Source organism: Argentina anserina, chromosome 3 (assembly GCF_933775445.1).
Source record: "Argentina anserina chromosome 3, drPotAnse1.1, whole genome shotgun sequence".
Classification (NCBI taxonomy): domain Eukaryota; kingdom Viridiplantae; phylum Streptophyta; class Magnoliopsida; order Rosales; family Rosaceae; genus Argentina; species Argentina anserina.
Window position 1 is genome coordinate 11,173,923 of NC_065874.1, and position 25,235 is coordinate 11,199,157.

General features: G+C 37.7%; 2 protein-coding genes across 2 annotated transcripts; both read left to right on the top strand.

The window, feature by feature from the left end:
• Window positions 1-1,810: 1,810 nt before the first annotated feature.
• On the top strand, window positions 1,811-3,402 carry LOC126788627 (peroxisomal membrane protein PMP22-like). Its single transcript, XM_050514636.1, has 6 exons — window positions 1,811-1,882; window positions 2,071-2,166; window positions 2,477-2,576; window positions 2,718-2,795; window positions 3,161-3,231; window positions 3,313-3,402. Exons 1-6 carry the CDS (start codon window positions 1,811-1,813, stop codon window positions 3,400-3,402), a joined length of 507 nt encoding a protein of 168 aa, XP_050370593.1.
• Window positions 3,403-21,014: 17,612 nt separating this feature from the next.
• LOC126787047 (non-specific lipid transfer protein GPI-anchored 9-like) lies at window positions 21,015-21,524 on the top strand. Its single transcript, XM_050512985.1, has one exon. The coding sequence runs from the start codon at window positions 21,015-21,017 to the stop codon at window positions 21,522-21,524; it is 510 nt and encodes a 169-aa protein (XP_050368942.1).
• The last annotated feature ends 3,711 nt before the right edge of the window (window positions 21,525-25,235 follow it).

The window sequence follows — 25,235 nt, forward strand, 5'->3', positions numbered from 1 at the left end:
GATGATAAATAATATATAAAAAGTAAAGTGGATTGCACATTTACCATTTACACAGTAGTTGTTAAATTGAGATCAGTAACATCGAATAGTAAATATGATTCACTCAGCGGTAAAAGTAATACAATAATTACCTTTAACTGTTTACCATAAGAGGTAATTAAATTTTTTTAATAACCAGAGGTAAAAACTTTTTTTCATGGGTCGGGTCGGGTAGATGGATCCGATTTAGGAGTTGCCGGGTCGAGGTCTGCAACCGCAGATCTGAGTCAACCGCAGATTTGTAAATTTGCCAAATAACTGCCTGTAACTGTGGTTGCTTTCACGCATCGCATTTCTCGTATTAATCGTCGTAGTGCAAGTGATACGTTACATACAAAACAATTAGAATTATATGATTAGGTCGCATTTAATCATATAACGAATACTAATTTACTAATTCACCACATAGAGTAGCAAATAGTTATATAGTAAATTAAATGATTAGGTCCTATTTAATCCTAATTTCCATGTAAATTAAGTGAATAGAAAAATATGATTCATGTAATAATTTAAATTACCTTGTCAATTATACCAGAAAGAGGTAAACAAATTTCTTTATGTTCTTGGGTCGAATTCGAGGCGACGATGCAGGGGAGCGGCGGTGGAAGGGTGCCGACGGTGAGAACAAAGAAGAATGTGGGTGCCCTAATAAGAAATCTGGGTGCTTTTTGCCTTCTTCGTCTTCTTCTACAAAATTTTTTTCGGCATAAGCTATGGGTGTTGTTTTTCTTTGGCTAAAACTCAAATCCAAAGCAAATGTGCTGATAACGTGTTGTAGAGAAAATAGAATGAATCTACTCATCTCATTGATAATCCCCTTTATATAGGGGTCAAGATTACAATAGAAATAAATGGTAATCACAATGGCAATTAAGGCTACATAATGGTGATTGATCCGTTACATCCGTTGACCATAAATGTCGTTAACTTATTCCTTTATTTGCTTCAACGAAGGCACACTAATGGTGTTTTTCCTTCAATGATAGTTTTTTTTAAAAAGAGGAAACAAATATTAAAAAAATTGATTTTTTAAAAAAAAAATCAAAGTTTGACCGATATTTAACCGTTGACTGATATATTCAACCGATATGAGCGATATCGTATCGTTTTCTAAATATCACCGATATATCCGATATTTAGAACACTGAATGGGAGGGGGGTAGGTGGAGGTGGGGGCAATTCCCCAAGACCTCTCATCGGGTTCAATCATGCTACTTGTAAAGTATCAGTAAGACATTCTCATATGTGATATGGCTATTAATTTTCACCCAATAACAAATCATATCAAATTCAATATTGAAAAAGAAAGAAGTAACACAAATAATAACCTATCACTGTTCTTTGTTTGCTCAACTCAGGAGAACTAGAAACAACTAATGATGGTCTGCTAAATGTGATTTTCTACAGTCAGTCTTTAAGGAACTGCAATCAATTACGGACATGCACCAAATAAAGTAATATTCTAAATAACATGTAGATAAGAGTAATATTATACCATAATAAACAGAACTTATAAGCAATATTCATTCGATAAAATCTAGGATTAGAAGTTACGAAGTTCCATACTACCAGGGCGGGCCCTGAGGGAGGGCAGCCAGTGCGGTAGCACTGGATCAGGGCCCAAAATTCCAATTTTTTTTTATTTGTCTGTTTTTTTTCGTGTGTGGTATAGAGTTATTCTTTGCCTTCGGTTAGTTAAAACCCCATTTCATTTTCACAATTTCAAGTCAGAAGGAGAGAGGGAGAGAGAGAGGAAAGCTTTGGACTCACCATGTCTGAGATAGTCAGCGAGGCTTGGAGAAAATACCTTATACAACTTCACTCCCACCCTCTTAGGACCAAGGTTCATTTATGCTCTTGAATGAGACCTAGTTCTTGTTTCATTAAATCTGTTTATAGGGAGTCTTGTTTGTATAGATTTCGTTTTGTTTCAAAGATGATTTCTTTGAGCCTGGTTTTGAAGATTTCCATGTTGCTGTATATGAAGTTGATGTCTTTGTTTAATTTGGTTTGAATTTTTCGGTTTTCTAGGCAATTACAGCAGGAATTTCGGTCGGGCTTAGTGATGGAATAGCCCAGAAGATCTCTGGGATCAAGCTTCAACTCAGAAGACTGTTTCTTATGATGGTATGCTTATTTTGATCAAGGTGTTCAAAGTTGTGTTATTTTGTTGTGTCTTATGTGCTTTTGGCCTCTTGGTGTAAAATCATCATAACAAGTACGTGTCTTTGTCATACTAAGAAAGCCAAGAGTTATGAATTGAAAGATTTGATTCCCAATTTCCCATTTGTCTTTTCTCATCCGGCAACTGTCAATTTCAAATATGTGGCTCGCGTATAAACTCATGGATTCACTAGGTTTATACATATGTAATTATGTTGTGCTATGCCTTGTGTATATCATGTTGGCATCTGAAGGATTTGTGACTTATTTCCAGCTCTATGGGTTTGCATATACCGGGCCGTTTGGACACTTTCTCCACAAACTAATGGATATAATATTCAGGGCAAAGAAGGACAATAAAACTATCGCAAAGAAGATATAATCTTTTCTGGGGTAGGATTCTTGTGCTTTCTATGAATGTTATTTTCTTGTTTGTAGCATTTTGCGTTATATAAATGCCAAAACCTACTATCAATGTTTGAGTCAAGTATTGATGGATGAAAATTTCAATTATTAGGTTTTGCTGGAGCAGTTAACTTCATCTCCTTGGAACAACATGTTTTTCATGATGTATTATGGCTTGGTGATTGAAGGTATGCATGAATATCTGGCATTATCTTGAACCTGGTTATAGAGCAGTTTTCAGGCACCGTATTTTTCACAATTTATGATATGGGCAGGCCTAACCATATCTCAGTATCTAGTTCTGGGGACTTGGTTGTGCCTTTCTTTCTTTTGATGTGGGAGGGGTAATAAGGAGATGTCCACTGTGCATGTTCGGCTGTAGGGTAATCTCATTTTGCAATTTCTGGTCCTAGAGCTTTTAGAGTACCTTTGTAATGAAGTCTTTTCTTTGTGGTGAAAACTTAGTACTTAGTCAATTTTTATGCTCATGGCATAAAACTTCAAGGCAAGGAACTAGGACTGATGCATTTTTGTTTTTACTCTGGCATTTTAGGAAGACTATGGAGTTTAGTCAGGACGAAAGTTCGGAAGGACTACCCCTCTGTACATTTGACTGCATGGAAGGTTGAAAGATTAACCATGTTGCTTTGTACTCAAGGCCCTCATTGAAATTGATGGATAATAAAATTTTGATAATGGTTGCAGTTTTGGCCTATTGTTGGTTGGGTGAACTACCAGTATATGCCTCTGCAGTTTCGGGTTTTGTTTCACAGCTTCATTGCTTCATGCTGGTAAGCTACTATTTTTAGTAATTTTTTCTTGCCTCTTAACTGACCTTCCAGAAATGTCCCCCTCCATTGTACCATGTTTTAACATATCAATAAAAAATTTCAGGCGTGGGGATGAGCCTCCTAGCATTGTACTTGGCTAGGGTCCAAACCCCGAAAAAAAAATTTGTTTTTTTTTTGTTTTTTTTTTGTGTAAGGGCCCATTTTTTGCTTTGCACTGGGCTTCAAATCCCTCAGGGTCGGCCCTGCATACTACTACTTGAATAATTGACTCTTCAGAAATTAAGCTACACTAACACCTTCGAACCAGGGTGTCGAGGATAGGTACGTTATACGCATAGCAGGATTTGGATCAGGCGGGGGAAGAGGATAGATAAGTGATACGGCCGATACGAGGATTTATCTCAGGGGGGACAGTAAAAGTAAAATCTCCTTTTGAAATTGTCCAAACGCCACCAGAGAGCATCAATGCATCATACCCTTCTTCTCCAAACAACAAACCAACAGAAATTTGATTCCAAGCATAACCCGGAATGTGTTTTACGTCACGTAGAATCCATGTCACATTAATGGGCAATTTGATGCGAACATTACCCTTACCAACAACATCCATGGAGCTACCACTAATTAAGTAGACCTTGTTGTAATAACAGTGATATATTGCATATATAATTTAATAAGCGGAATTATAAATAATTATAAATCAGAAACGAAAAACACGAAAAGAAATTCAACCAAAATACCGAACGATTGGTGATGGAAGAACTAGTCGAGACGTGTGTGATACCACACTGTCCTTAAGACGTTTACGCCTCCTCTACCGGTGCAAGGATGCTTGGCGCTTGTCTCCCAGGATATAACGACTAAACGATTATAGGAAGTTGCACTACTAACTAGAACCTTCAACGAACTCGAAAGGTACCTCTTTCTATCACCAGAGAAAAGCTAAGAATTTTGAGAGTGGGAGAAGATTGTGTTTCGAATGGGATCATTTTACAATGAAAGGATGGTGGCTATTTATATAGTGAGGATTTGCAATCAGCAATAAATACGATGGCTGTTATAGAAATCAAAAGATCATAACATATATGAGTTACATATGTTACAAGCACTGATTTCAATTATGTTATAATTCTCCATAACACACAATAACTCAGTTGTTACAAAAGAAGAATTTGAACAGTCAAGAGAATTTAACCGAATTTTCGGAAATGCAAAAAGAATCTACGTTCCGACCCTCAATTCGGTGTTGCATTCATGTCCGCAGGTCGCACGGGCATACACGAGTTTCCCTTGTGACTTGGGATTTGCACCCCCCCTGCGCGTGCGCGAGAGGGTATAAGGGGGCTTACACACTTTACAATCCATACATAATGGATTCTATATAAAGTGTTTTCAACACTTCTCTTTTCCAATGTGGGACAAACACCTTTCCCTCATTCTAAGTAGCCATCTTTGAGTGACAATTTCTTATTCACCCACAAACCAAATTACAACCAAACATATGTTCTTGTAGCCCTCATTATGTAGAACTCAAATCTATGTTCATCTTTGATTAATTATAAGTTTAACTTAATTAAATTAATCAATTGAAATTTGGTTTTAAATGGTTTTCCTAACCATTTTTCAACAATTCCCCACATGAATGAAATTGGCCACCAAAGACTCGATAGAATTTGGTGATAGATTTCTACGGTTGTAACCTGCATAGGATAGGTAGGTTTGACCCTTTGAACCTTCCTTTATGAAAGTATGCTTACTTTACTAACTAAATAGTAGACGCGATGTCTTTGAATTATTCATCATTTGTGTAAATAATGACATACTTCACACATGAGTCTCCCTGGTACACTTTGGTTCTCATTTTTGTGCCCATTTTGGCCATGGAACACACGCCTGGTTCTGCAAGTAGTTTGATAAGAGTTATGCGCTCATTAACTCCCCTAGAAGCGGCTCCACTTCTCTCTTGCATAGGTGATCTCTTAATTAAGAGTAACCCGCATTACTCTGCTCGATTTCTCGACGCATAAGAATCATTAAAAGTTTTAGCTTAACCTCATCCTTACGGGTATCACTGTTTTTCATCATAGGAATGGACTTGGGGAACTCCCCACAGTGATCCGAACTCATCTCCACAATTTGGTTTTCCCTTTTGAACCTAGATCTTGGGATCTACAGTCAGCTAGGTTGGGTATCCACTGTAGTGATTTTTAATTTCCAATGGGCTTTAGTCCCATTCCCTTCGATGATTTTTCAACTAACTCTCTGTTTAACCCTTTGGTTAAAAGATCAGCAATATTATCCTTAGACTTTACATAGTCTATAGAGATAACTCCAATTGAGAGTAGTTGTCTAATGGTATTATGTCTTCGACGAATGTGTCTAGACTTACAATTATACATCTTGCTCTGTGCCCTGTTAATTGCAGATTGACTATCACAATGTATACCAATCACATGCACATGTTTTGTCCATCTAGGAATGTCCTCTATGAACTGGCGTAACCATTCTGCTTCCTCTCCACATTTGTCTAGTACTACAAACTCAGACTCCATTGTGGATCTAGTTATAACTGTTTGTTTTGAGGACTTCTAAGGACACGGCTGCACCCCCTAGCGTAAATACATATCCGCTAGTAGACTTTGAGTCTTTCATGTTAGATATCCAGTTCGCATCAGTGAAACCTTCTATAACAGCTGGGTATGATGTGTAGTGCAACCCATAGGTAGAAGTATACCTTAGGTATTTGAGTACTCTTCCAATCGCTTGCCAATGCATAGCTCCAGGATTACTCGTGTACCTACTTAGCTTATGAACCACATAAGCTAGATCTGGTCTTGTACAACTTGTTAAGTACATTTAGACTCCCAATTATTCTTGAATACTCTAATTGAGAAACACTTTCACCTTTATTCTTGGAGAAATGTAAATTCATATCTACAGGAGTTCTGACAATTCCAGAACCTTCCTTGTCAAATTTCCCAAGAATATTGTCCACAGTGTTTTTAAATGCAAGAAAATAAATAGTGAATCATGCAGGAAAACGTAGTTCAAGAATTCACATCACAAGAAATAACATAAGAAAAGTGTAATCCGTGCATAATAACTTAGTTCAAGAGGTTACACTGCACACAATAACAATTAGTGATTCTAGCATAATAGTGTAGTTCAGGAAACCATTTATCAAACAGATAAAATTAAGAAATTAGAATCATAAATCACAATCATTTAACCTAGTCCTTAACGATTAACCCCTTTTAAAAACCATAACAATAAAATCATGTTTTACTTACCCATGTACCGTAGTGGATGAAGTCCATATATTTTGAAAACAAACATATTTATCAAGATTTAATAGGCTAATGGCCCTGAGACTATGTCAAAATTCCCACTACCCCAAATAACAAATAATATAAAATAACTTACCTTTAACATGGATCTTCTATCCAACAACTTTTCAAACAATTTTACTAAAATTTCATTTTTACTTACCCATGGACCGTTGACGATGAAGTCCATATATTTTTAACGCAAATATATTTTTAGACTAATTTTAAGATTGATGGATCAAGGACCACGCTAACAGGCTCAACAACAAAATCTAACACCCACAATCCATTTTCATTTTTGCACATTGGGTCACACTATCGCAAAACCCGCACTCACACATTTATTTTGCCAAAAGGCCGCTTCTTAAGGTAAAACACGTACACCTATTCATTTAGCCAAAAAGACCGCCACTTAAGGCATATCACACACTTATACTTCTCATCGCCCAACACGTCCGCCACTAAGGAAACTCACTCATATGATACACTACACATGCCACTTGGGCAACATCACACAAACACATCAATATTGTCGGAAGGTACTGTCACAACCCTAAAATTTCGAATGATAAAAATTCAAATACGAAGTCATGATAACTCTAAAATAAGCCCAAATATATTGAAATCATATTATAGTAACAGTGTATCGAAACTGAGTTCACAGTACAACTCAGTCGACTTGAATAATACAAAACCAGTTTATACCTCAAGTATTATAACAATTGGAAATGTAAAATTCACTCAATCCTCACCACAAACAAAAGGAAGAAATCTTCAGCAATCTTCAGAATAAGCCCTCCGAATCTATTAATCCTCACCTACAAAACTATCATCTACACTATCGAATTGGTGCACCGGGATTGTAACACAAACCCAGTAAGCTTTTCAACCCATATGAGTAAACCAACACATACATTACATACAAAGAAAATACAACATATCACATTTTAAGACATGTCTACTCATGAGACACTGGACAGCCCATCTGTTTACCCAATATTATATAAAAATATGTGATCTCATGAGACACTGGTCAACCCATCTTTTACCAAAAATCATTTTTAAACATGTGTAACCCATCTGTTACCTAATACCATTTTAAAACATGGGTAACCCCTCATGTAGTACACCGGAAGACATACTATAGCTCTAACTGATCATAACCGACACCTGGCCAAGGTTTGGTTCCGATTAATGCTAACAACGTCCGAAGACTAGAAAATGTTTTAACAAGACTCAACGTTAAAACTACATACAACATAACAATCCACACATGTTATTGTACTACAACCAAGCGACTCTTGCACAACAGTATATATAGTCACTCCAATAATCCATTATACCGGAATGTACTTTATATCTCTTCCGGTCTCATCCGCCACAATTAATCGAAAAAAATACAATCTCATAATTTAAATAGAACCCGTAACATTATATAATACAACAACTCATAAATATGTATCGTATTTACCATTTTCGTACACACACACAATCCATTATATTATATAAATTTCACAGTTCACACTTTTTAAGAAATCAAAATATAAGTCACCGCCAAGGGTAGACTTATCATAGTGAGCTTTACTCACCTTATTTCCCGCGTGCAACTTCCACGACACCAAAGTGATTCCCTCACTCTTTTCGTCTGTTACCTAATAGCATGACAACGTGCTTAGAAAAACGATACGTAAAATCTCAGGTGACTATTCATTATAACTAAAACTTTGTTCTTAAATTATGGTCATGAAACACTGTTCATGCGCCGCCACAGACGACCGCGCGTGGTGCTCACACGCCACCCTCCGGCAGCCGCGCGTGGCGCTCACGCACCGCCCACAGTAGTAGCGTGTGGTGCTCACGCACCGCCTAAACAACCCCGTGTGAGCTTGCTTGCGGCCTCCAATTTCACCCATCTTCCCACCTGCTTCCTCCTACGGCCTAACACCGTCAATCTGCCACCCCACCTCCTCCCACGCGCCTCCCAAGGCGGCGGCACGCGCACCACGAACTCCTATGTCCAAACTTTGTTAAATCACAACACAACCAATACTAAAAATGTAGATCGCAAGGAGAGAGATGTTTTTATACTTGCATCAGAACCTAGTACCGCCGGGAACTCGCCGAATACGCCCAAGATACCGACGGTGGGTGAAACTGTGGAGCACGAAATAATGGTGCGATTCGAGCTTCCAATCACTTGCAAACAACACCAGAGGTGAGAAACGGCCGTAAGAAGTTGGTCTCGAGCTGCTCTGTCGTCGAAGACGGAGCTTGGACGGTGGCGAAATCTGCAGAAATTTTGAATCGCCGATTCGGCTTCAAGGCAGCGATTGGCGGCGTGCCACGTCCAAGGGCTGGAGCAGCCGACCGTGCGGTTGTCTTGAGACCGGCGGTGAATGCCACGGTGGCCAGAGTTGGGAGATCGGTGATGGTGAAATTAAAGAAAGTGGGTCGGTGGAGGGGGAGGGAGAGAGAAGTTGTGCCGGGGGGGGGGGTTCATTTTGGGAAAGTTAAGGTTTCCTAAAAAATTCCTTTTATACATTTTCGAAATCGGAAACCAACTTCCGTTGATAATAACTTTCACATACGATATCCGATTAATGTATGCTACATGTCTCAGAACTCGTATAGACGAGCTCTACAATTTTCGTGAAGGAAGTTTCCAGAGATAAGTGACGAAATAAAAGTCGACTCTCGAGTCACAGAAAACATAACGTTTTTCAACTTAAATTTTCGAAATCAGTTTCGTTTCGCAAGACATCGATGAGAAGGTGTAAAAATGCGATGTTTTCTCAAATTACCAAGCTTGATAATTTACAAGAATTATACGAATTTAAACCAGAAAATTCGGGGTATTATATTTTACCCCCTTAAAGGAATTTCAGCCTGAAATTCAAGTACTCAACTCAACAAAAACAACTATGGATATCATGTCCTCATATCCAACTCTAGCTCCCAAGAGGCATCACCTCATCATGGTGAGTCCATACAACTTTGACTACCTCCACCTTTTTCATATGAAGCTTCTTTGTCGACCTATCCAAAATACGAACCGGCTCGATAACAAAGGTGGCATTCTCCCTCACCTCAATGGAGTTGTGATCAATCACATGTGACTCATCTGGTACATACTTCATCAACATGGAAATGTGGAAGACGTTGTGAAGACCTGACATGCTCGTAGGTAAAGCTAGGTGATAGGCCAAATCTCCTACATTCTCAAGAATCTCAAAAGGCCCAACATACCTCGGAGCTAACTTTCCCTTCTTGCCAAATCATACCACACCCTTCATAGGAGGGACCTTTAAGAACACATGGTCACCAATCTCAAACTCGACATGTCTCCTCTTTGAGTCTGCATAGCTCTTCTGTCTAGTCGGGGCTGTTCGGATCCACCTTAGAACCCATTAGTGCTTCATCACCAACTTCAGTCTAACAGACAGATGATCTACATGGTTTACCGTAAAGAGCCTCATAAGGTGACATACCGATGCTAAAATGATAATTATTGTTGTAGGCAAACTCAATCAACCTCAGTTGATCCTCCCAACTTCCTTTAAAATCAAGAATACAAGCTCCATCACCTGATTCACCCTTTCTGTTTGTCCATCAGTTTGAGGATGAAATGTTGTACTCATATCCAAGGTAGTACCCAAAGCCTGCTGTAAACTACCCCAGAACTTCGAATTGAAACGTGCATCTCGATCAGAGACAATAGATACAGGTGCACCATGAAGTCTTACTATCTCATCCACATATAACTTTCCTAACACATCCACTGTGTACTTCATCGATACCGGAAGAAAGTGCGCCGACTTAGTTAATCGATCAACAATCACCCTATTGCATCATGACTCTTCCTGGACTTAGGCAATCCTGTCACAAAGTCCATTGAAATTCGCTCCCACTTTCAAAAAAGAATAGGCAATGGTTTCAACATGCTAGCAGGTCGCTGATGCTCTGCCTTCACTTGCTAACAGGTAAGGCACTTTGATACGAACTCTACCACGTCTTTCTTCATCCCATTCCACTAGAATTACCTACGGAGGTCTTTATACATCATGGTGCTCCCTTGGTGCACTATATAACGAGATCGGTGTGCTGCACAATCTGGAACACACAATCTTGTCTCAAACCTCAAACCTCCATCGGATCCAACTCTCCACTTGGAAAGGATATTCGTCAAGCGAATCTACCACTAGATCTGCCAACCTAGCTCGTGAGAAACTATCTTGTGCCTGACCTTGAATGATCTTTGAAATTAGTGTAGGCTGCACTGAGACACTTCCAAGAAAGACTGTTGGTGATCCTCTTGATTGCACAAGATCAAACTCAGATGCAGTCTCAAGCATAACCCATTCTTGAACCATGAGAGACGCCATCATACCCCTAGGTTTCTTACTCAAGGCATTGGCAACCACATTTGCCTTTCCAAGATGGTACTCCAAGGTGAAGTCATAATCCTTATGGAGCTCCATCTATCTCCTCTGCCTCATGTTCAACTCTTTCTGTGAGAACAAATAGTTGAAATTTCTCACCATACAAGTAATGCCTCTAATTCTTTAAGGCAAAAACAACTGTAGCGAGCTCTAGATCGTGAGTAGGGTATTTCTTCTCATGAACCTTTAACTGTCTAGAGCCATAAGCAACCACACCTCCATGTTGCATTAACACACACCCTATGCCTTGGTGAGAAGCATCGCTATAAATGAAATACCCACCCCACTAGTGGGAATTATCAACACTCGAGCCGTAATCAATTTAGTTTTTAGTTTGTTGAGGGCCTCCTCACATGTTTTTGTCCAGACAAACTAAACATCCTTCTTGGTCAACCTGGTTAAAGGCGATACAATACTAGAAAACCCTTCAATGAATCTCCAGTAGTATCCTACCAACCCAATGAAACTACGAATCTTTGTAGGAGTATTTGGACGATTCCAACTCTTCACTGCCTCCAACTTTGATGGGTCCACTAACACGCCGTCCTTTTAGACCATATGACCAAGAAACTTAACTTCTTCCTTCTAAAACTCGCACTTCTCGAGCTTGACATACAATCTTACTTCCTTTAGCGTTTGCAACACAATTTTTAGATGTGCCACATGCTCCTCTTGGGACATGGAGTATATCAGGATGTTATCAACGAACACTACTACGAACTCATCCAAGTATTGGTTAAAGATTTGGTTCATCAAACTCATAAACACGACAGGTGCATTTGTTAGACCAAATGGCATGACCACAAACTCATAGTGCCCATACCTAGTCTTGAAAGCCGTCTTTAAGATATCTTCCTCTTTCACCCTGAGTTGATGGTAACCCGATCTCAGATCAATCTTAGAGAATACCGTAGCCCCTCTAAGCTGATCGAACAAGTCATCAATCTTGGGTAAAAGATACATATTCTTGATGGTCACCTCAATCAATTCCCTATAGTCCACACACAACCGCAGGGAACCGTCCTTCTTTTTCACAAACAACACCGCCGCACCCCAAGGTGAGACACTAGGTCTAATGAACCCTTGGTCCAATAACCCATCTATCTGCACTTTCAATTTCTTAAGTTCGTTCTGCCCCATTCTATACAGTGCCTTTGATACAAGCGTTGTACCGCGTACAACATCAATGCATAAATCAACAACCCTACGAGGAGGTAAACCTGGTATCTCCTGAAACACCTCACTATACTTGGACACCACAACAATGTCTGCAATAACTTCTTTCTTATCCACAGACTCCACATGTGCCAAGACTCTGGCTCTCATGGCATTATCCGACTTGAGGTAACGATAACGAAAAACTGGCTCCCCGGGACTATGGAAAAACATTTCCATGTTAAAACAATCAATCAAAGCATGTTGTGGCCTCAACCAATCAATTCCTAAGATTATATCATAGGTGTGGTCCGGAATCACTATCAAAGAAGCAGAGAAATCTCTAACTCCGATCACAATAAGACAGCCTTGCAAATCGTCTCAACCTTGAGAGACACTCCAAGAGGTGAATTGACACATAAAGAGCTTCCAAGAAATGTAGGAATCAAACCTAACACCTCCACTACCGAACTAGCAATAAAAGAGTGTGATGCTCCCATATCAAACAGTACTCTAGCAAGATAGTCAAAAATAGATAAGGTACATTCCAATCCTGTGTCCCCTGACCCACCGGAAAAACCCTAGCTTGGCCCGCCGGTAATTGCCTTTGCTGATGTTCCTGTTTACCCTGCTGAGGTTGGGTGCAGTCTAGCTATATGTCCGACCAGCCCACACCTAAAACATCCCACCTTCCTCGGCTTCGAGAAAGTTGATGCATAGTGACCAACTTTGCCACAAATGACACACTTCACTGTCGACAACTGTCTAACAGGTGTAACCCTAACAGATGGAAATCACCAAAAACGCAACCTACGCTCTGATACCAACTGTCACAACCCCAAAATTTCGAATAAAAAAAATTCGAATTCGACGCCATGATAACTCTAAAACAATCCCAAATATATTGAATTCATCGTATAGTAACAGTGTATCGAAACTGAGTTCACAGTACGACTCAGTCGACTTGAATAATGCATAATCAGTTTATACCTTAAGTATTATGACTATTAGAAACGTAAAATTCACTCAATACTCACAACCAACAAAAGGACGAAATCTTCAGCAATCTTCAGAATAAACCCTTTGAATCTGTTAATCTCCACATGCAGAAATATCCCCCACACCATCGAATTGGTGCACCGGGATTGTAAATACAAACCCGGTAAGCATTTTAGCACGTATGAGTAAACCAACATTATAACATACATCACATCCAAATGAAATACAACAGATCACATTTTAATACATGTGTACTCATGAGACACTGGACAGCCCATCTGGTTACCTAATATTATTTAAAAATATGAGTACTCAGGAGACACCGGGCAACCAAATGTTACTAAAAATTATTTTAAAACATAGGTAACCCATTTGTTACCCAATACCATTTTAAAACATGGGTACTCATGAGACCCAGGCAACCCATCTGTTACTCCTTATGCAAGACTCAACGTTAAAACCACGTACAATATAACAAACCACACATGTTATTGTATTACAAGTAACGACTCTTGCACAACAATATATATATATATAGTCACTCCGATAATCCATTATACCGGAAGGTACGTTATCTCCCTTCCGGTCTTATCCGCCACAAGTAATCGAAAACAATACAATCTCATAATTTAAATAGAACCCGTAAGAGTATATAATACAACAACCCATATTTATGTATCGTATTTACCATTTTCGTACACATACACAACCCACTATATTATATAAATGTCACAGTTCACTTTTTAAAAAAATCAAAATATGAGTCACCGCCAATGGTAGACTTATCATAGTGAGATTTACTCACCTTATTTCCTGCGTGCAACTTCCACGACACCGAAGTGATTCCCTTACTCATTTCGTTGGTCACTTAATAGCATGACAACGTGCTTAGAAAAACGATATGTAAAATCTTAGGTAACTATTCATTATAGGTGAAACTCTATTCCCAAAATACTATTCATAAGACATTGTTCACGTGCCGCCACAAGAGACAGCGCATGTGGCTCACGCGCCACCCTCGGCAGCCGATCGTGGTGCTCATGCACCGTCCACAGCAGCCGCATGTTGCGCTCACGCGCCGCCCAAACAACCGAGCGTGAGCTTGCATGCTACCACCAATTTCACCCATCTTCCCACCTATTTACTCCTATGGCCTAATGCCGTCTCTCCGCCACCGCACTTCCTCCCACGCGCCGCCCTAGGCGACAGCACGCACACCACCAACTCCTCCGTTGAACTTCGTCAAATCACAACACAATCAACACCAAAAATGTAGATAACAAGAAGAGAGATGTTTTCGTACCTGCACCAGAACCTAAAACTGCTGGGAAGTCACTGGAGATGCCCAAGATACCGACGGTGGGTGAAATTGTGGAGCACGGAATGGTGGTGCGATTCGAGCTCCCAATCACTTGCAAATGGGGGGAGGGTTTCTGTTTTGGGAAAGTTAGGTTTTCCCCAAAAATTCCTTTCATACATTTTCGAAATCGGAAACCAACATCCGCTGATAATAACTTTCACATACGATATCCGATTATGGTGTGTTGTATGTCCACAACGCGTATCGACGAGCTTTACAACTTCTGTGAAGGAAGTTTTCAAAGATCAATGAAGGAATAAAATTTGACTCTTGAGCCACAGAAAACGCAACGTTTTTCAACTTAAATTTCCGAAATCAGTTTCGTTTCGCAAGCCTTGTAAATTCGTTTTGCAACCTTAATTGAAATTCACTCACTTGGTTCAATGAACTCCCGAAACACAAGTCTCACTTAAGAAACAACCAAACCGAGAATAGTCAAACTCCTGAAAACAACCAACAACAATTTCAACCTAGAATCACTAAACCTTTTAACAACAACTAACTTACTCAAGAATTAATCTAACACATGCAAATGACGTATGTAGACGCTTGTATCGACGAGCATATCTCAACGGAGTAAACCATTACTCTGAAACATGACCCAACACACCGCCACATGCCGCCGACAGTGGCGTCACCGCCACTAATTCCAGTGACCACCAATGATCACCAAATTTCACCATCCCAACCTAAACAATGTTTCCAACAACTTCCTAGTTGACAACAAAGTCTAAAACAAAGCTTATACTGGTCATGATGTGTATATTGTGAAGAAGACTATTTAATTTTCCTTATCTTTTATTTGTTCTTTCAGTTCAAATCGAAGTGATATAGGATGAATCATTAGTTTTATATTTGAATAACATCAAAATAAAAAATAAATAAGCGTAGAATATAAACTATAGCATAAATGAAAGGAACAAAGGGTTTAGGGGTGGTTCTGCATCTCCTAGTATTTGACACAAGAAAATGGATTTTACACAACCCCTTCTTCATTGTGTCGAATTAAATATGATTGTTGATCCTATTTGTCAACAACTCCTATTCTTAGGTTCTATTTTTTTTATCATAACCTTTTTTCCTATTTATCATGTCATGTTTATGTAGTGGACACACAAAAATATAGGCAAATTTATTGAACAAATAGAACTTCTTCAATGAACTTCTAAAATAGAAAAATGAAACTTTGATTAGATTAAGATTAAATAAATTAAATTTAAATAAAGTAGGGTTGGTTCTATTTTATTAGTATACAAAGGGTTGCATGATATCTAATCGATAGAAATATATATATATATATATATATATATATATAGAATTGGGTGTCATCCAAAAAACGAAAATCGAGTGATTAGTTCTTTGTTTTAATTTTTAAATTATTCTGAGATACTTTTGTGTAAAAAAAAGATGTTCGAAATCAATTAATGAAATGCATTTTCCAAAACATCCATCATAAGAAAATATGGAAAATACTTATATAAAAAACATTATGATCATTGATTATTAAGAACTCAACGAGATCCCCCTCGAATCAAAAAACAACTTACTCATGACAATTCTACAATCGATTAACAGTGAGATATACTATTTCGAATAAATCAATACAACAAAAGATGGACTGACCAACTTGTACTAATCAATATGGTATGATCGTGCAATAAAAAGTAAGAAGAAGATCAGAAGTCGGTAAGAGAGTTACCTTCGACGGTAAAACGACAGCGACAACTTTTGAATGAAAAACACTTCGAGAAAGGAAGGGACCCTAAAACTTATAAGACTGAGTTGTTCTTTCCTTTTGATTTTGAATTATTTTTCTCTGATAGGTTTTCTAGTTGAAGCCCAATTTTCTAATGTAATTTTTATCCTTGGAAATGAGAGCCCAATTTACAATGCTAGTTTTTTATTGTTTTTTTATCAAAGACTAATTCATTCACTTAAGAAGAATTCCAACGAATTTGGGATCATAATCCAACATATAGGATTAGTCTGCTAAATTTCAGAAACGATACAACAGACATAGACTCATAAACAAAACAGAACATGTCAAGGACAGTTAGACTAAAACTATCATCATCAGCTTGAATCCAATCATGTCCGATTATGAAAAAGGCAAAGCCAAGAATCCTTTTTCGCCAGAACCTCTGACAATTCTAACTAATGATGCTAGCCCGAGACCCAGAACAGACACATGCAACAAAAAATGAAAGACACGGGCCTAAGGCCCAAGACAACAACCACAACACCGACTAAGCAGTAGTTGCAAAGCAGCTACACAAACTTGCCAAATGTCGCGCCGAGCAAAACCTCAACTAAAAGTTCATGAACCAACTATCAAACCTCTGATAGTTGAGAAAAGTGAAGTAAGAATCAAGAAATCTCTGAGCAAGGTAGGCAAGGGAAACGCACTCCGAGCAAACGCCAATACCAGGCACAATTTATTCAAGCTAGAAATAAAAGAGAATCTGGAGCCCTTAGAAGCAGAAAAGTTTCCAGATCTAGATCTGATTCAAGAGAAACATAGACCGAACATAGCAGAAGCCGACCCGATCAAATTAGATATGCCCCTCCGACAATCCACACCTGGGATGCGACACCACTCCTCCATGCTTCCGACACCCCAACCATCAGATCATAAGGAAAAACACCCCGGCTTCACCGCAACTACTCTAACGTCCGTGCGTGATTCGAGACGCAGCTGCGAGAGGCACTAGCGGCGGCCGGATGGGAGGGGCACGCGTTTTCATTTTTGTGTGTGTTTTGGCTTGGTGCATACAAAGGCGTGTGTAAAAGATTTTTATTAGGATGAATTTCATGAAGATATTTACAATGTGAATTGGAGAATGTAAATTGTAATTACCATCTTCACTTCATTTTTTTATCAGCGAAAAAGATCTAGCAGAGGCTGCAGAGAAATTAGAGAACTAGGAAGATTTTATGAGGGTAATGCTAATTTCTCATACTTGAATGATTTTTTTCAAAATGAGAAGTCCACTTGAGGAGTTATGTGGTTAGGACTTAGGAGACATGTTAGGCACCACTATTTTTTTTGACTCACTTAATCACATTAAGGTAATCATATGCACGTAATACTTCAACACATTGTAAATTTTACTGTTTAAGCATTGGGACATACTCTGTAAAATAGTATTGCTAAACATTTCTCACTGTATAATAAGGGAAAACTGAGTTGAAAATTAATCTTTTTCTTACATATTCTAGAGGTGTTGGTCACAAAAATGGATTGCATGCGACTGGAGTATGGAGAAGATTGCAATTGACCTTTTTATAAGTTCTTATACCACCTTTTCTTAAAAAAAAAAAAAGTTCTTATACCACCTGGCCTCTCCAGATTCCCGACCCTTGCCTCATTTCAAAACGAAGAAGGAATTTGAAAAATAAAGCTTATTATCAAAGTGGCGAAGCAAGTCGAATCGACCAATATATTCTTCTGAAAGGAAATCTCATTGACATTGGTGGAGGATCTTGAATGGTCTAATTTATGATGATATGGGATTCTCATGTTGTCAAATAAGGAGAAAATTTTAGACAAAGGACGTTTTGTTATCAAATATATATATATATATATATATATGTATATATATATATATATATATATATATATGGAAATGGAGTCATATATGGAGTAGTGATGGGGAGATCGAATGTATTCCATTGTGGTCAGTCAATAACTTGATGATAGCTAGGGAGGTAAAAAAATAATGAAAAGGGAGGGAGAAAAGAGGAGGCATGCAACTTGAAGAATATATTATAGCTGACTTTGTTTGAGCGATCGAATACGAATCCAGTTATCCAGTAATCCAGATATTCCAATGTTGTGCAAAAAAGAGTTGTGTGAAAAGAAATGACTTGCCTGCCTCCTAATACAGGGTTTATATTATAGTTATCGAAACCGGGTTGGGTTTTCAGGCAATCACCTTGGCTAACTTGAGTACTTGTTGACAATTAGCTGATCGATTATAAATTACAAGCTAGTGATTCATTACTAATTTTTTGAATCGCCACTCATCAATGTCGTCGCTCATTTTTATTAATTAACAACCAGTACCATTAGGTATGGCGATTCAACGGCACTCATGCAAAATCAACCATATATTCACCGGAGAATGATCAACCTATGTACTGTAGCACGTGGCACACCAATAAAGAAGTCGAGAAGATGCATGCTATCAGAGTCGTCGGACGACAAGAGTTGTGGTTGCGGATTCTCGATTAATTACCCGCAATGGTGAAGAACATTAACAAAACTAAAGAGGGGGCTCTTAAACTTCCAAAGGCTTGTGCGTTTGCAATCAGTGACGATCCAGCCCACAGCAATTTTGGCATACATAGTTACCCCAACACACAATGTAGTATTGGTTTGGTTGGTTTGCTACACCCATCTTCTCCATCACCTTCCCAGTTCGAATGAAGAGATTTATACTATTTATTTATTTTTATACTATTTTTTCAAGTTTTTTTCTCCCTATTTTTCATTTTTGGCTTTTATCTTACCCATTTGTTAATTTTTCTCCATTTTTCCTGTTTTTTTATTTTATAACGTTATTCTTAGTTTTTCTCAAAAAATCCCGAAAATTTTTGCTCTCTCTCATTTTTTCTTCCATTATTCCTTTAAGTACAATATCTTATTTATTTAAAATGTAATTTTAAATTTTAGGGAGCAAAATTACCCATAAAAAAATCGAACAAGCCCTACCACATTTTACATCCTAGATCCGTCATTGTTTGTAATTACCATTTGATCTATCAATACATTGATCTTTTTGTTTACATTGCATATAGACTTTGATTACTGATTGATATTGTGTTAACTCAAAGTAAGGTAAGAAGATAAGTTTATCTACCGCAAGACATATCAAACATACTTGTACATTTGTTTAGTGAAAGCGACAATGGTTAATTTGTTCATAAGATGAATTACAACATATGATGTACTCATATATTAATGCAGCTAAGAAAAATATCTCTGTACGATGATCGAGGGTGCCAAGGTTTAAAGGAAATTTCGTCATCAATATTTTTTTTAAAAACTTTATTAGCACAATGCAAGCCCTCTGAAGATGGGCAGATCGAGTACTATGGAATTTGTTCACTAATTTGTTCAACTTTGTAATCTATCTTTACAGGAGGAGATCAGAGAATATATATATTCCATTACATATGCTTGATAAAAAGGGAATGAAAAAGAAAAGATCTAAAGGAAAGGATCGATCAGGCAAATTGAAAGCTGACTTTGAGATAATATATACGAATCTAACTAGCTAGTGTTCATCGATAAATTGCATATAAATAGAGCGTCATGAAACATTGTATTGGCATCCCAATGGAGCATGTGTGAATACCACATATATCTGTGTAAGAATGAAGAGATGTCAAACAGGAAGAAAGGAGTCTAGTTTGGTAGCCAAGGATGACTTGCCAGCCTCCTATACAGGGTTTAGTTAATAGTTATATATCAAAACCTAGTAGGGTTCTCTGGCAGTCACCTTGGCTAACTTGACGAGCTCTTTTCTCTCATGCTAGACCTTCTCTTCTTTATATCTCAATATTTCCACATTTTTCTATATTATGTGTAATAGACGATTAGACCTGCATTTTGCACATACTATATGTCTATATCATAGACCTCAATTTGCAAGAGCTTACTTATGACGTTATGATGTGATGTTTTCTATCTTGCCATTCTTGTCTAAAACTTCTTAGAGTGATAAGATTTACATGATTCAAGGATTACATTAAGCTTTATATACTACTACTCTACTAGTATTAGAGTGGTTTATCACTTGTTTGGGTTACAAAAGATCGATTGGTGCATGGTGATATATGGAGGAGTCTGATTATACTATAGTCTATAGGCTCAATCTCAATTGTTCAATAAATATGTAGAGTTAATTAGTTTTTGTTTATCGGTTAGAAATAACTTGCCTAAATTAAGCCTTGTTATTTGATAACGGACAAGTTCATTTTTCCCAGCTCATCTTGTTTTGAGGAGAATATTGTGGAGTTCCTCCCAGTTAATTGGGAAAAATGAAGTTGGCGACAGATCTATTTTATAGTTAATTTAGCGTTTAGCGTGATAGTTAATTAGATGTCTTACTGCTTATCACCAATTAAAGACGATTAGATCTTGGTTGCCTTTGTTAACGATTCCACATATAGCGATGAAGAGGTTGTAATTTATCATTCTATATTAACACCATACCAGTACCTCCTACACCTCATTGGCTCATTGTTCGCACCTGCATTTCGCCAATCAATAAATTAAGAGGTTTCAGAGGCGTTTACTTTGATCGAGAACCCTGATCATCAGAACCGTACTATGGCTCATTCAAAGCTATATTTGTTTCTGATTTTCTTGGCTACATGGGCAGTTGTGGGTTTAGGGGTCGGTCTTGATTCCTTGACATCAGTGGGATCAATGGGATGCCTGCAGAAATTGGCGCCATGCAAACAGTACTTTAAGCAACTGGACAAGGTTCCTGAAACATGTTGTAACCCGATGAAGGATATGCTATCGGACAAGTCCGACGATAGGACGTGCATTTGCGGCGCCATTAGCAACCCCCTCGTTTTGAAGAACCTGAACGTAACCCAGGATGAGATCATAGATCTCGCAGATGCTTGTGGTTTGAAGGCTGATGTTTCAAAATGCGACAGTATGCAAAAGGATATTAAAAATGCTGCATCACCATCGCCATCGAAAAACGAAACTGCGCCAAGTCCACCAGCACCATCACCTTCTTCTAATGCAGCAGCCTCTTGCTTCCGCGAATCTGGTTTTGCAGCCTCTTTCATTGTGACGCTAATTTTCTCAGCCGCCTTCTCATAAGGAATGCATTTGGTTCATTTCCATATATTTTTGGCTGTGGTACGTGAACATAATTGGATTTGTATATCATTACATCACGACCAGAACGAGCATTCGAGCGTGTTTTAAAGGGCTCGATCGTATGGTGATAGATATGGAGGGATAATAATAAAATGTAATACAGTAAAATCTCTATAAATTAATATAGTCGGGACTGAGAAAATTTATTATTTTAATGGGATATTAATATATCGATAAATTAATAATATATTAATTTATCAAGGTATAATAAATAATTTCTTTCTCTTTTTTGAAGAAAAAAGAGTTTAATTTTTCATTCATGCACCACATTGTTGGATTTATCACGAATACCATTTTTCAAAATATAATGTTGTCCTATATATTATATTATTTTATTTGATGATAATTGAATCAACAAAATTCTTCAATGAGATCATCATAAATGTATATAAATTAAGACATTATTAATTTATATATTTGATGGGCTTTATGTAAACTCTCGAAAATCTACTATCTTATAAATTTAGTAAAATATTAATTTAGCACATTGATCTCGAGTCAAGACCGATAAAAATTATTATTTTAACGAAATTATTAATTAATCGAGTAATAATTTAACGAAATTTTAGATTTTACTATAATGGAATTTGAAATATATGAAGAGAACACGCGTCCTTTAAAGGGCTCGGTCGTTTGATGTTACCCACTTACACACATACATATTTTGACAAACAAATCCTTAATTTACTCAGCCTTACATGTACTAAGGAGAATCAAACCCAAAGTACCGACAAGACACAACTCTATTCATTTAGGAATTTAGGCAAGCCTGGTTTTGCAGCCTTTTGGCATTGCTCTAACTCTTCTATCAACACAAACATTTCAAACCTGAATAAAGGATTCGAAAAAGAGCATAATGCCATAAACCCCTGACATATTGGTCAAAATAGTACCATACTGGCACAAAAGCATTAAACACGAACACAATCTGGAAATGAAACTTAACATAAAGAGTGATGAGATGTAATCAGTTTTGAGTAAACATAATCGATCGTCAAGAACTTAATCGATCATTTTTTTCAGAAGTGATGTCTCTGCGAGATAGTGTTGAGCACTCAACGTTCATACCATTGACCAAGATCGAGAGGATGAGACAAGGTTATAAAAAACGTTAGGCGTTAATCTGGCAGACAGCTGAAAACCAGCGCCCCGATTAATCGGATTTGTATTTTTGTATATATTTTAATAACAAATAATTATATAAATACAATTAAAATAAGAATATAATGCATGAAATTAATGTAAAAATATATATAATGTCTAAAATACTGAAAATATATATGTTCTTAATCCTTAATCCTTAGAAATGTTCAACAATATATCTAATGATCTTATCTTCTTAGGAAAAAAAAAAAGAAATACAATTCAACAACAATGAACTTAGGAAAATCAATTAATAAGAAACACAATTCACCAACTCTTTGGAAAATAAGAAAAACAATTCAAACAACGGGAATGCATTCTTGCAAGCCTAATCGCTCGGAGCTCATCAAATTCTTCTTCTTCATATCATTCAAGTACTTTTGTATCCAAATCAAACTCAAAATCTAGAACTTAAAAAAAAAAAACCTAGCCGCCCAATATCCGCTCAGCCGCCTAATACCGTCGTTTAGCACAAAATCGCGGCGGCCATGGGTCTCCGGGCGCCTAGGTGGCCCTAGACGGCGATTTTTAGAACCTTGGGATGAGGGGAGACAACCTTAAGAGTTGAATCAGAATCATCAATAGGGTAAGTTAAAAGAAAATTTCCTCTTGTAATCGTCCAGCCATCAGGAGAGCAAGATGTTCCATAGCCTTCATCAGACAACTCATTAGGTAAGATCCAGATATCCCCATTAGGTAATTTGATACGAACATCACCCTTACCCACAACATCCAGTGGTTCATTATAAAGTGTGTAGACCTTGCCAAAATTACTACTCGTATACCTTTGCATAATCTCTTGGTGAGGTGAACAATGAACAACTCCTCCAGGAGTCCTGATACATGCCTCCAATGGACTATTGATTGCATTCACTACCCCTCAACCAATGTTTTAAAAAGCGAAGGTGTACCTTAAGGCGTGTTTTTGAGAGCCTTGAGTCTTAAAACTTGAGGCGCATAAGGCGTGAGCCTTATGTTATAAAACATTAATAAGAACTTACCAATTTATTACATTTAGATATAATGAAATTCATAATCCAAACGTTTTAGATAGTTATTATCAAATTAAACACATTATATAAATAAATATAAAAATGTATCTAAAAAGATTATTTTCTAAATTGTAGTAAAATGCGTAAAAGGCTTGAAAAACGTAGCATAAGGCGTAAAAGGCGTAAGCTTTTTAAGCCTAAGTGCCCAGACAAAAAAAAAAGAAGCGTTATGTGAGTAGCCTTAAGCTTTTTAAGCCTCATGCAAGCCTTGACCTCAACAGCATTGTTTAAAGCTCCACAGTCACTCTGCCCGTGTCCGGGCTTCCCACATTTCCAGCAACAAGACTTGCTACGACCTCGAGATTTAGCTCTTGCTTGCAAAGCAGATACTGAATTCTCTGTGACTTGGTTCCTCCTCTTAGTTTCTTCTCTTAATAGTTTATCACAAACATCACTATAGACTATCTTCTTAGTTCCTGAAGAAGAGCAAATACTAGACACAGTTGCATCCCAGCTATCCGGCAGAGAAGATAACAGACACATAGCCTTAACATCTTCATCAAAGTTGATTTCCAGGGACCTCAACTTCTCAACAATCTCATTAACATTGTCCAAATGCTGATTAACAGAGCCACATTGGTCATCCATCTTCAATTTGAATAAGCGTTTGACCATATCTAACTTGTGCACAGCAAGTGGCTTCTCAAAAATCTTCGACAGAGTGTTCACGATTCCAACGGCTGTTGTCTTTGATTTGACTTTGTCCTTGACACTTCTGGCAAGCGTTCGTCGAATAGCATGTACAGCTTTCATGTCAAGCTTGTCCCACTCAAACCGACTCATCTCTTGAGGTATGTCCCCCTACACAGGTTTGCCAAGACTCTTCAGACGCAGGTAGCTCATCATATCCTCTGCACTCATAGCTCCCACTAGCTAAAAATCCCAAACTCTACGGTTTACCTCTTAAATTAACCGTTTATCGCATGTCACAACTCCGAAATTTCAAATGATAAAAATTCGAATTCGAAGCCATGAAAACTCTAAACCAATCTCAAATATATTGAAATCATCTTATATCGAAACTGAGTTCACATTACGACTCAGTCGACTTGAATAATACATAACAAGTTTATAACTCAAGTATTATAACAAATGAAAATGTAAAATTCACTCAATCCTCACCACAAACAGAAGAAAGAAATCTTCAGCAATCTTTAGAGTAAGCCCTCAGAATCTGCTAATCCTCACCTGCATAATTATCTCATACACCATCGAATTGGTGCACCGCTCCCGGTAACATTTTCAGCCCGTATGAGTAAACCAACATTATAACATACATCGCATATAAATGAAATATAACAGATAACATTTAAAGACAAGTGTACTCATGAGACACTGGACAACCTATCTGGTTGCCTAATATTATTTAAAAATATGTGTACTCATGAGACATTGGGCAACCCATCTGTTACCCAGTATCATTTTAAAACATGGGTACTCATGAGACCCAGTTACC

Coding starts and splice junctions, on each gene's coding strand:
- LOC126788627 (XM_050514636.1), top strand. CDS start 1,811: ATGTCTGAGATAGTCAGCGAGGCTTGGAGAAAATACCTTATACAACTT. Junction 1,883..2,070: donor CCCACCCTCTTAGGACCAAG/GTTCATTTATGC, acceptor TCGGTTTTCTAG/GCAATTACAGCAGGAATTTC. Junction 2,577..2,717: donor CAATAAAACTATCGCAAAGA/AGATATAATCTT, acceptor ATTTCAATTATT/AGGTTTTGCTGGAGCAGTTA.
- LOC126787047 (XM_050512985.1), top strand. CDS start 21,015: ATGGCTCATTCAAAGCTATATTTGTTTCTGATTTTCTTGGCTACATGG.